Source organism: Harpegnathos saltator, unplaced genomic scaffold (assembly GCF_003227715.2).
Source record: "Harpegnathos saltator strain DR-91 unplaced genomic scaffold, Hsal_v8.6 scaffold60, whole genome shotgun sequence".
Classification (NCBI taxonomy): Eukaryota; Metazoa; Arthropoda; class Insecta; order Hymenoptera; family Formicidae; genus Harpegnathos; species Harpegnathos saltator.
In genome coordinates, this window is record NW_020230427.1 from 858,679 (window position 1) to 872,050 (window position 13,372).

Genomic DNA, 13,372 nt, shown 5'->3' on the forward strand with positions numbered 1-13,372 from the left:
GTGATTATTTAAAAACTTCATGTCGTAGTTTATACTCACAGACAGCAACTTTAGACGTAACATATATTTTTGCTATGTAACAATTAAAACTCATACAAGATTGAAGAAAGGAGGGACCACTGTTTTACACAATGTTTATTGACGATAAGGCAATTGAATTTACCACAAATGTTTTGCAATTCATAGCTCTTGTACATGATACATCAGGAGGAACACTGGCGATCAATCAAAGTACCGTAACGGTCGACATCACGTAAGACAATGAAACGTCGCGACAAGAAAACACAAAAACGCGCCTGCGCTGCTATGAGAGAAAAAGCGGGGGAAAAATTGTTTCCCCCTTTCGACGTGAGAAAAAATTATACTGGGCGAATGCAACATGCAATTTCGATAATTTGAGTATTTATCGTTCCCCTCACACCAAAAACGAACGCATCGCAATTGACGATATTTTATGAAAATATTGCAAGGGTAAAAAGACTTACTATAATCAGATTATTTTGCTGGCAGGCGATACATCTCGATTTTATTTTTCTTTCAACATGCTCTTGAATCGCGAGGAAACAGATTCAACATCTGAAAATCATTATTACAGGATAAATCAGATACTGCTTTCGACACTTCATATGTGGCCGTGTCAACGGTCGACGTACACAATGATTAATAACTTTATCATCTTGACTATATTGATGTCATTTGTGTTTTTTCAGGTATTTGAAGTATTTCTCCAAATGTATTTAAATTCCATTATGAAAAGATTCCCTATTATTATCAATTTTGACGGCCTAACGAATTCTGATTTTTTGTTTCTTTTTTCTGTCTGATTTTTTTAAGATCTTCTAAACTGAAGATTATTTATAATAAAAGATGTAAAAATTGGACTACATTTATCAGCATTTCTAATTGCATATTTTGTAGCTGTGTTTCCTTTAGACATCACAGTATTCCTCATATGAAATTTAGGCATTCAAGAGAGACTATTTGCAACTGCCTATAAGAGTGTACTGTTTTTAATTTCGTTCATTTTCAGTTAACATCGTTTCTTACGTACCAATGGACTATGGATTTCTTCATTATGCTCCTGTCGTATGTCTTACCGTCTATTATATGTATCGTACAATACCGCTCGTTTTATGCTAAACTCGACATAGTAAGGCAATCTACCTCTTGTTAATTGTTACTTAACATTCAAATATTATCTAAACTTAACTCGACTATAGGTGAAACAAATACTGAAAGATATCCGCAACAGTTGGAGTGTTTTGGAAAATGAAACGGAGCGTTGCATCATGCAGAAATATTCGTTTTCCGGACAACGGTGCACGATATTATTAATACGTATTATTACTATTATTGTGTTATTATAAAAATAATCAAGAAACAAACACTAGCGACATATTAACATATTTGTAGTATATGGGTCTTTTTATGATGTCTTAATGATGTCTTATGATCTCTTAACGGCTTGATTAATCAGATATCCTTTCTGCTTTTACACTTTTCTCTAGAATTCCGACGTAAACCGCTCACATTAATCTGTCGCATATTTAAGACTCATCACGAGTGGCTTCCGAATTGTACTGTATTTTGCATTTATAGATTGACAGCATATACACACATCCACGCATATTCCGCCACTAAAACTATAATAAGCTGATAATACTCAAGTAAAAAGAGTGTCTACATTGCTTTATATTCACATAATTTCTTAGTGAGTGGCTTCATCTGCCTTATCGTGTATGGATTCTTTCAATTCTTGCCGAGCATTCTCGATATGATCTTTCCATTAAATGAAACGCGTCCACGCCAGCCTTATGCTATAACAGAATATTTCGTCGACAAAAGAAGATATCATAATCTTCTCCTGTGCCACTGGTTGGTTGGCGTATACCTCAGTTTTTTTGTCCTGATAACCACAATTACTTTGCATATAGTGTACATAGAACATATTTGTGGAATGTTAAGTGTCGCCAGGTAAATCTCATAATAGCTTATACAATTGTAGTTAAGACAATAAATATATAAAATGATCTTTGTACTATCTATGGGGAAGCAAAAGGAACAGCATATATGCATATGTACTATATATAAATATCTTTCGTTTTTGCAATTATTAATAATCTAGTGGTTAAATGTCATTACAGCTACCGAATCCAACATTCGATCGATCATTACGTATCGCATAATCCTCCAAAGAAGGAAGATGTAATTTTTCAGAACATAAATGTCGCGGTCGATTTACACCGAAAAGCTCTCATGTCGGTATTTATATCTCACTCTGTCAGATTTCTTGTACGACAATCAATATATTCCTAGTGAATAGTTCTCGTACACAGAAGAAATTTTTCACGGTTTATGCGGTACATCATCTTTATATATATTTTCTATTTCTCATCCTTTCTTTTTTACCGAAGGTGCAGCTTATTTCTGTCAACCGCTTTTGCATCAGATTTCTTCTTCACAATTGTACTAAGCGTTTTATCTTTTAGTTTAAATCTACTCCGAGTGAGTATTCTTTTTTTATTCTCCTCAGTTGATAATTCATTTCGATAATGTTTAAAGTCCGACGTTTTATAAAAAATTTCGAGTTCCAGCTGATTAAAGTGATATTGCTATTAAAAAATATTAGTGAATTGCTTATGTCTATAATATTGGTTAGTGCACACTTCGTAATTATATTTTTGGAGCATTACTACGGACAAAAGATTACGAATCACAACGACAAGATTTTCTACAATGCGTGAGTACTTATTAAGTTTCTCGAGTTATTAATTCAAAATTACTAACTCTCACGAGATTAATCTAAGACGAAAATTGGGAACATAAGTGTGAAATACTATATATTATAAATAAATGTGAATTACAATGATAAAATAATGCAACTTATTAATACATAGATATAACACGGAATGGTACACGGTTCCAGTGAGAATTCAAAAATTGTTTTTATTTATTATGAAAAATACCACGAAAGCATATGTTTTAAATATCGGCAACTTTATTATGGCTTCGTTGGAAGGTTTTACAAAAGTGTGTATATGACGGAATCGAAAAATTAGATATTTTGAACAGATTAAAGTTGCTTAACAGATTTTCCTTACAGCTTATGAGTTTGTCCATATCTTACTTCACGGTAATGTATTCATTACAATGATTAAAAAATACGACTGAATGTATTTTTTCATGTATTATAATATATGTCTAATTATATAAAGTAAGTAAAATGCATACATTAAAAAAAACATTGATTGTTGTTATGTTATTATGAATATATATATATACTTATTTTGCCTGACTAAAATTTATTATTTATAATAACAAAATAGTTTAATAATAACGACATAAATAGAAAGTTAGTGATACAAGTAGCTAGATATATTATTACAAATCTTGTTTCCACACATAGACAATCTCATGATTACATAAAATATAAAAAATAAAATAAATCGATTATGTGTGACAATATTACGATTATATACGATACTACCTTACTTTTTCATCTTATAGAGAAAATGCCCAACCGTGCACATACATTTTATACTCTCGTATTATATACTATATTCTATTATATTATATACTATATACTATATTCTTTAACTTTTTTGGTTACATTCACACGACGTTCATGTTTATGAATATAAAAATTCATACTTACAATGGAAGAGTGGAACTTCACGTCTTCAATAATTTACTGTAGCTTGTCCCGCAATACATACATATACAAGTGTTATCTTCAGCTCCCTTTCGTGGCGAAAACAGATTTCTGGGAGAAGATTGGTACGAGAATAAAACCTCTGACTGCTTCTAACCGCGATATTGCGCAAGTGCGCTCAGAATGGGAAGAATCTGTAATTGCTAATAAAAAATTTCTAGCAGATCTCTTTTTTACTAAACATTTTGATGACTCAGAGATTTTCTTTGTTCGCGGTATATCAGCGATAACCTGTAAAAGAAGCGAACCCTTTTTTCCCATCCATCATTTGACCACGGAAAACACTTAAATTGCTGCAACTGTCATTCACTTCCCGACGTTGTGTATTTCCCGCTGTCTATACACCGCTATACACCGCGAAAAATCTAAGAAAGGATTGGTTGGCATATTAAATAAATCACTGCGAGGGAGTATGCTCGAAGAGCGAAGTTTGCCCCCTGAAAGTCCGCTCGCCACTCGCGTCTCAACCGTCGTAGAAAGATGTACGTATTCGACGATCGCAACCATAAATTTAATCAAACTCTTCTGAAGCTCCTTGGTCTGTGGCCTTACGGGAGAACCAAGTTTCAGCGTTTACGCGCAATCTGCTTCTTCGTATTACTCCTTTCTTATGTAGTGGTTCAGGTAATTCTATTCTTTTTATACGTCCGTTTTATTCTCTTTTTATCCTTCATGTGTGTGTGTTTTTTATACGATGTGGTCTAAACCGATAAACTTATTCTATAGCCGTTTCCTCCAACATAGTTCAATTCAGGGTTCCTTTGAATTGCGTTTAACTTTGAACACAATTTAATTTTCAGTCAACTTATTTTATTTGCCTTCAACTTTATTTTCGTTCCGATTAACTGAGTGTAAACTTTACGTGTGCTAATTCAAATTATATTTGTATCATCAAGTGATGTAATTGATGCATAACTAATAAGCATCTTGTAACTTTAGAATATATATAAGCATAGAAGGTAAATTGCCTGTGTCTTTTGTGGATCAAAAGTGTTAGATGAAAATGTTAATTCTTCTTCTATGTTGTTTATACTAGTAACACTATTTTTGTTTAGATGAAATCTCATTTTTAATTCAGTTTCGTCCAAATTATCAAAATAATTTATTCGTTTTTTAAATCTTTTAGATTCTCTGTTAATGTATCTCATAATATTTTCATCATTGAATGATGATAAAATAATATAATATACTATAATAATTCGTTCAATTTCATTTACATCAAGTCCAAAATATACTGCACATAACCTCAAATATTAACATTTCACATTATTTTCTGTTTAAACGTCTTTTAAACTTGTTAACCGGTTAAAAATTGACGTTTACGATGGACGCCGCTCCAATGGAATTGAATGTTAAAAAAGTGACGAAACACAAAATATCGTAGGTCAGAGTTAAAAATCGGTTGAAATCGGTGAAATTTTGAACTACATTGGAGGAAACGGGCATCAAACTTACAGACTTTTTTTTATGTTAAGCTGGCGCAATTTGCTGTAGCTGACATTGATTCAGATGCCGTTATTCGAATTCTTTCGGATGCGTTGCCGAGTACCGGTTATTTCATAAAATTTACTCTCTTTTTCTACAATGACGAAACGGTAAGTTGAAAAAGGTGGTTTTCGCGAGGAATTGTCGCGCTTACGTGGCAAGTTCACTTAATGCAGACGAAACAAATGCTGAAGCAAATAACGAACAACTGGCGAATGTTGACGGACATGCGAGAAATTAAAATAGCGGAATATTATGCTCGTCGAGGAAGACACGTCACGATTTTTCTCACGTGTAAGGACTAATGTGAAAGGTGCCGGTATCGTAGAAAAGAAAAGAAAAGAAAAAGAGAAACACGTAAGATCGTTAAGTTTGCATATTCATGATGGCAAAACTTTCGGTAACTAACGAATTCTTTCGTCTTCAATATCTCAATGTACATGTAATGTTCTTCCCGTGATGCTCCATTCCCATAACCAAAGGAAGTCTGTTATAACACTTGCTGTATTTTCTATAACTTAGCGTCCGTGATGCTGGGTGTGTTTGGTTTCATAGTAATGGAGATGATGCCGGACATCCTCGACTTTGCCTTGCCACTCAACGAGTCGCGCGTACGTTATCTGCCGCCCATGAACGAATACCGCGGATATCAAGGGGCGTATTTCTACCCTATTTTCTTATATGTTAATATAAGTATCATTATTGGCGGCCTTACGGTCGCCTCTGTTGGTTCGATGCTTATAGTGATCGTATTGCACTGCTGCGCGATACTCAAGATTTCCAGGTGAGAAACATGCGTTACGTTTCGCGTAATTATCGATGGTTAATCTGTCACGTTAAAATACAATTCCGTGCAATTAGTTACCGCATGGAACACAGTGTGAGCGAGGAAATAATAGCACGCCCCGATAGGGAGCACTTGATAATCGAAAGGATCATCAAGTCGGTGAAACTTCATCAAAATGCGCAAAAGTAAATGTTCACAAGAGAATTGTGGCGAGTTAACCATTTGCGACATAGTGTTGCATATATGCAATACCTTTTGAAAACTTTGAAGATTCATTTTTCTATTCAAAAGTTTTTATGAAAATTTGTATTCAAGGGTTTTTGGAGTCGCTGATAATAAATCTGCTGACGGAATTTCAAAATTCATAATAGCGGATCCATTATGGTGGGCCAAAAATTTAAAAAAGTTTTGATTTTCATGAAAATTGGTACATAGAAATTTTCAGGATCACTGTTATGAATCCGCTGTCAGAATTGGAACAGTTTTGCCAACTTATGAAATCCTATAATAAATAACAGTATCCAATGCCGGGGATTTCAAAAAAATCTAAAAAAATGTTTTTTTTATTTATGAAAATTTTTTTTGCTTTATTTTTTGTTTCTATTTCTCCGTTTGTGTTATTGTTTTTTAGTTTTTGTTATCTTTTGTCCTTTTGCTATTTGTTTTGTTGTTTATCGTTGTTTTTTCGTTTCTTTTTTTTTTATTTTTTTTGTTTTAATGTTTTCATAATTTTTGTTTTCTCTTATTTCATTTTTTTGGATTTTTTATTTTTGTTTTGAGCGACCACAAAGCTTCTTCCTTTTGTGCACAGACAACAGCAAATCTGTAATCAGTGACCCCAAAAATCCCTAAAATATGTATGAATTTTCATGGAAATCAAAAATCTTTTAAAATTTGGTCCGCCATCTTGAATTTCGAAATTCCAACATAGCGATACCAAAACCCATTATATGCAAATTTTCATGAAAAACTGTTGAACAGAGAAATGTATGCTTCAAAAGGTTAAATCGTTATTCGGATATTTAATGGCGAGTAATGTTATCGTTTGATATCCACGGTTTTTCTTTCAAGCCTCATCGAAATGTTGATGTCGCGTTTATCGGTGTTTTTCCTCACATTATTAACGTTGGGGATTATTTCTTTGAGCATAAATTTATTTAGAGTAAGTACAAATCTCTTTTCTCGTAATTTCTAATATTTAATCTAATAATAATTAATGCACCACGAGATCGCCGGAAATCGCGTCATACGTGCATTATGCATACGAATATGTTATTTCTGAACTCATTTCTATTACTGGGTTGTTCGGAAAGTAATTTCAGTTTTTTGCATGAAAATGAAAGACGATATTTTTAATAGAGAGAAAAGTTTTATTCTGTTAAGTATTGACCATTTTGTTCTAATACCTTTTGCCATCTTTAAGGTAATAACATGATTCCATATCGTAGAACTTCCAGTCTTTATTGACAAAAAACTGAATTAAATGATTTTTGACACCTTTTGAATTGAAATTTTTACCATCCCAAAAATTTTGCAGTGACCGAAACAAATGATAATCGGATGGTGCCAGATCAAGTGAATATGGTGGTAATATGCGGTAGCAAATCCCGTCCAAACGCTAACAGCTTCTGACGAGTCATTACACTTGTATGAGGTCTGGCGTTGTCATGATGAAACACAACACCTCTTCTGTTCGCCAATTCTGGTCTTTTCTACTTGATGGAATCATTCAATTTATCTAATTGTTGACAATACACATTCAAATCGATCGTTTGGTTATTTGGTAGCAGCTCAAAAAGATCATTTCTTTCCAATCCCACAAAACAGAGAGCATCATCTTCTTTTGATGGATATCAGCTTTCAATGTGCTTCGAGTTCGTTCATCGCGTTTGCTCTATGATCTTTTGCGTTTAATATTGTTATATACAGTCCATTTTCATCTTTAGTTATGAATCGCTTCAGAAATGGATCGTTTTCCTCATGCTTCAACAACAAATCGCAAATGGTAATGCGACGAATCAAATCTCTTTCTTTGAGAACGTGTGGAACCCAAATTTAAAACGAAACCAAATACTTGTTCCAAGTGTTTATGCATGGTCGAATTCGATAAATTCAGTCTCTCTGCAATTTCTCGTGTTGTTAAATGACGATTTGTGTCCACCAATACCTTTATTTGGTCTTCATCAGCCTCAACTGGCTTTTCAGAATGTGGTACATTTTTGAGGTCGAAATTCCCAGAATGAAATTTCAAAAACCCATTCTGACATTGGCGTTCAGTCAACACATCCTCTCCACGGCCATTTTCTTGGTTACACTGTATTTTTGCCTTTCTTCTTCTTAGTGTGCCTTATCCGTTAACGTTTAACGGATGTTGGCAATCATATTGGCTATCATCATTTTGTTAACAGTCGCTCTGAAGAGCGCGTTTGTCAATTTTCCAAACCACTGTTTTAAATTCTTTAGCCATGATGTTCTCCTTCGACCTGGGCCTCTTCTACCTTCAATCTTCCCTTGCATCACCAGGTGTAGAATGTTGTATGTCTCCGCTTTTCTCATAACATGGCCAAAATATAAAAGTTTCTTACTTTTGATGGTGTTGACAATTTCTTTATTCTTATTCATTCCATTTATAACTTCTATATTAGTGACTCGGTTCTTCCAGCTTATCTTCAGCATGTGTCTATACATTTACATTTCAAATGCCTCAAATCTCTTCAGATTAATCTCCGTGAGGGTCCAAGCCATCCTATATAGCAGAATGAAGAATACATAATAGCAAACCATTCTCAGTCCATTTTTATCTCATGCCCACGTAAAATTCTTTTCATGTGCTTGAACGCAGCCCTCGCTTGTTCTATCCTAAATCTTATCTCCAATGAGCATTCCCATTCCTCATCTAGCATCTGTCCCACATATTTTATCTTGTGGACTCTCTCTAGTTTATTTGTTTCAATTCATAGCTCTGCTTCCATATCTAATCATTTACTAATAATCATAAATTTGGTATTTTTGGTGTTGAGTTTAGACCATATCTATCATTTATCCTAACCATCCGATCCAGCTGAAGTATAATCCTTCAATCTTATCCGCCAACAGAACCGTGTCATCCGTATATCTTATGTTATTTATTATTATTCCGTTTATTTTTGCCTTTACAGTAATAAAAAACAAAATGTGATGAAAATGCTCACGTTGGTTTTTCACTTTTGATGTGACGCCAAACAAAACCAATTTGACAAATTCCAAAACAATTTTTTTTTTTAAACAAAGCTTGAAATGTGCGTTGTAAAAATGTAAAATGATTTTCTGATTTAGAATGAGGTTAACTGCTTAAAAGGACTACTAACCGTTTTATCTTTCTGAAAAAACCGAAATTACTTTCCGAACAGCTCAATATTTATTCGATCATTTATTGTGTATAAATAATAGAAATTATCAGTCACGTAATTTGTCTTATTCACTAATTTACTCGCAGCTGCTTAATGCAATAATGCACATGGATAATTCCCTCGAATTCGTGGCAGCCTTAGGATTAGTTTCTGGACTCCAAATTTATCTATTCGCAGCCAATTATAGTGGACAATTGATCGTGGACCACGGTAACGAACTATTTAACGCAATGTGAGTATCGCGTTTCATTCCAGCGTACGAAGATATTTCTTCCGCAAAACTGCGGTGAGAATCCGCGAAATCTGCATGTACTCACTACTGTTGTAACTGTTGAATACACGTACGAGGGTAGTCCCAGACGTACCTGACCTGACATATAGATAGTGGTTGTTGTTTGAAAAGAATGACTATGATAGAAAGTATAACCTTATAAAGCTTAAGTTTGAAGTTTGACGACGCTACGTTGTTTAGTATTTGTTTGGCAGCCATCAATAGTAAACGCTCTCAGTGAATTTGTAAACATAGAGAAAATTGGTCATCGTTATGTGATATGGTAAATATACAGAAGTACACAGTCAGCTCCAATTTTAATGAGACTAGGCTCATTCGATCCGTTTTTGCACGAAAAACAACTTTTTCCTTTGGCAAAATCGTCGCTCAGTTCCGCGAAGTGAGATATGAAGCGTTAAAGCAGATCATAATTCAGGTTAGGAAAGCTGTTATATCGACGAACTTTGACGACATACCATTGGTAAACATGCCTCGTAATTAATTCCGAGTGTTCCGTGACCTTGATGTTGACATATCTAAACCGATTTATGATACCGTTGCTCAGAAATATATTCGTCGCCTAGAGAAGTGCGTGTATTCGTGCATTAATTCAACCGACATACATGCTCGTAATACATAAACTTAATATGCTTTTAGTCCGTGCACTGTTCGTTAAAAATTACTAACAATGAATTAGTGATAAGAGTTTGCACCGAGCATGTGTACACACATACACACGAAGGGGCGTGCGGAGAGCCTTCGGCCCCACCCGCACCCCCTCGAGGTCACGGGTGCAACTCGCTTCATGTGGAAAGTCGCAATAAGTTGCAAACTCACATGTGACTTTCCATATGAAGCGAGTTTCACCCGTTAACCCTCGAGGGGGGGTGCGAATGGGGGGCCGAAGGCTCCCCCACACGCCCCCTTCGGTGTGTGTGTGTGTGTGTGTACACATGCTCGGTGCAAACTCTTATCACTAACTTCATTTGTTAATAACTTTTTAACGAACAGTAAGCACGGACTAAAATTTTTTGCATATTACTCGAGAAGTTTATGTTAGTTACGAGGCATGTTTATGTCGCCAAAGTTCGTCGATATAACAGCTTTCCTAACCTGAATTATGATCTGCTTTAACGCTTCATATCTCACTTCGCGGAACTGAGCGACGATTTTGCCAAAGGAAAAAGTTGTTTCTCGTGCAAAAACGCGTCAAATGAGACAAGTCTCATTAAAATCGGAGCTGACTGTGTACTTCTGTATATTTACCTGTGATACAATACTTTCATTTGAAAGGCCTCAGTTCAATCAATATCAAAGCGAAGCTAGATTCTGGGGGAGTCTGCCTCTTCGTTTACAACAGTAAAATATTGGGTGGCAGAGTTTAAACGAGGCCGTATGAGCTGCTGAGACGAACATTGTTGTGGTCGACCAAATGAGGTGAACTACGCCAGAAATGGTGAAGAAAATCTACAAAATGGTATTGGATGACCGTCGACTGAAAGTGCGCGAGTTAGCAGATATGGTAGGCATTTCAAAAAGTGCTGTACATCGCATATTGACTGAAAATTTGGACATGAGAAAGCTGTGCGCAAGATGAGTGCCGCGATTGGAACAAAAACAGCGTCGTGAGGATGTTTCAATCGAGTGTTTGGCGAAGTTTCGTAACAATAAAACCGAGTTTTTGCGTCGATTCATAATCATGAATGAAACATGGTTCCATCACTTCACACCTGAGACGAAGGAACAGTCAAAACAATAGACCAAGGTGGCTTGATGGCTATTTTGAGGAGCTCGACGATTCCCACTATAAACAGGATATCGAAACTATTGAACATCGCTAGGAAAAATATATTGAGCTAAAAGGAGACTATGTAGAGAAATAAAGGTATATTTTCCCAAATTTTTTGTGTTTTGCTAGTTAGGTCAGGTATTTCTGGGACTACCCTCATATATACGAAGACAGTATTCACACGTTACGTTGAACAATTAAAATCTAATCTTTAGTCACACACACACACACACATACATATATACACATTTGTTGGACACATCGTGTTGGACTTGCAACTATCTTTTTCATAATAAAATATATATAATTAAAAACTTCATATTTTTATTACACTGCATAGGACATTTGTCGCCAATATAAAAATCATAAAGCTACGATTACAATCGACTAATTCCGATTCCCGTTGTTGTAGAAATTTCTGTTCATTACTCTCTACAGTTACTATATGTACATGTCTTGTACGTTGTGCTACATTGTTCGTTTTTCTTTCTGTACGTATCGATCACGAATTTCGCTATTTACAAAGACGCGACATTTTCACTCCTGACATTATCTCTCCCGACCACTAAGATTATACTGTTTGTTCACTAATCAATTTGAGTTAATTGAAACACCTTTGTAGATACAAATCGCTGTGGTATGTAGCGCCTGTGACGATGCAGAGACTACTGTTGTTCATGATGCGATGTAACATAAAAGGTTGCAAGCTATGTGCCAACAATTTATTCATTGCATCGCTGGAGGGCTTCACTACGGTAAGGTTTACGGTAGCGCACGTTTGCGAGACGTCCATCGACATTCTATCAATCCCACAGGATCGTTTGTTGTAGATCTCGAGCATGTCGATGTCCTACTTCACGGTGATCTACTCCACGCAGCAATTTAATAAGTAACGCGACGCGGAAAGCGCGCCGCTGCGACGCTCTCGTAGTTCATGTAGAATTATTTCCCAGTAAAGATAGAAAATTAAAGTTATGGAGCGGTAGCATCCTCCATTGTTGGCGTGTCGATAAATAACAGATAAATAAATAAATGCCAATAAATGATTATATATCGTTTACCGTATCGTATATTGCTCTCTTATCTAGTGCGCAATGGTTTCGCCGGTTTCCGTTCGCGAGTTTTATTTCATCGTCGAATACAAAAATCTATCTATTGGGTGAGTGCAAAAGTTCGTGCGGAGTTTGTGAGTAAAAGTCACACAGTGATTAGGCAAACAAAAATCTTTATTCAATCAATAATATATTCTCCATCGTTTTCTATAATCTTTTCCCAACGTTCTGGCAGCATACGGATGCCTCGATCATAAAAACTGCGCGGTTTAGATTCGAAGAACGAAGAGACGCCGTTTTTTAAGGCCTCCAAAGAGTCAAAGTTTTTTCCATTTAAATAATTTTGCAATGACCGGAACAAGTGATAGTCAGATGGTGCGATATCAGGAGAATACGGTGGATGCGTTAAGACATCCCATTTCAGGCTCTTCAGTTTGCGCAGCGTCTTTTTCGAAACGTGTGGTCTGGCGTTGTCGTGATGAAAGACGACTCTCTTGCGATTTGACAAAATCGGACGTTTCTCTTTTATTTCTCGATTCAGATTGGTTAATTGGCGACAGTACTTGTCCGAATCAATCGTTTCGCCAGCGGGGAGAAGCTCGAAATAGATTATGCCCTTGCAATCCCACCAAACAGAGAGCATCACCTTCATCGGGTGCAAACTAACCTTTGGCATTGCGTCACCATGCTCACCTGATTGTTTCCATGTCCGTTTGCGCTGAACATTGTTGTAGAGGACCCATTTCTCATCGCCCGTTACTAGTCGATCCAAAAACGATTCGTTATTGAGCCGCCCGAGTAAAGAAACGGCTGCAGAAATTCGCTTGATTTTGTTCTTCTCGGTCAGCAAATGGGGCACCTATATATCGAGCTTCAAATCGAATCCC

The 13,372-nt window shown here is 35.8% G+C and overlaps 4 protein-coding genes across 6 annotated transcripts in view; all 4 read left to right on the forward strand.

The window, feature by feature from the left end:
- Nucleotides 1-13,372, forward strand: part of alpha-Man-Ia (alpha-Mannosidase class I a) — a 923,832-nt gene that overhangs the window by 798,414 nt on the left and 112,046 nt on the right. The window lies entirely within an intron of this gene.
- Nucleotides 1,758-3,237, forward strand: LOC109503784 (odorant receptor 94a-like). Its single transcript, XM_025304308.1, has 6 exons — nt 1,758-1,974; nt 2,145-2,258; nt 2,415-2,505; nt 2,595-2,740; nt 2,898-3,030; nt 3,104-3,237. Exons 1-6 carry the CDS (start codon nt 1,775-1,777, stop codon nt 3,152-3,154), a joined length of 735 nt encoding a protein of 244 aa, XP_025160093.1. The 5' UTR covers nt 1,758-1,774; the 3' UTR covers nt 3,155-3,237.
- LOC105182717 (uncharacterized) lies at nt 3,569-7,297 on the forward strand. Its single transcript, XM_025304302.1, has 6 exons — nt 3,569-4,336; nt 5,188-5,307; nt 5,374-5,491; nt 5,720-5,981; nt 6,059-6,169; nt 7,056-7,297. The coding sequence occupies exons 1-6, from the start codon at nt 4,193-4,195 to the stop codon at nt 7,177-7,179; spliced, it is 879 nt and encodes a 292-aa protein (XP_025160087.1). The 5' UTR covers nt 3,569-4,192; the 3' UTR covers nt 7,180-7,297.
- On the forward strand, nt 9,269-12,605 carry LOC112589781 (uncharacterized). Of its 2 annotated transcripts, XM_025304329.1 has the most exons (3): nt 9,269-9,605; nt 12,056-12,188; nt 12,264-12,605. In XM_025304329.1, exons 1-3 carry the CDS (start codon nt 9,475-9,477, stop codon nt 12,324-12,326), a joined length of 327 nt encoding a protein of 108 aa, XP_025160114.1. In that variant the 5' UTR covers nt 9,269-9,474; the 3' UTR covers nt 12,327-12,605. The 2 variants fall into 2 exon arrangements, with proteins under 2 accessions (XP_025160114.1, XP_025160113.1); XM_025304328.1 differs by having other exon boundaries at nt 12,056-12,605.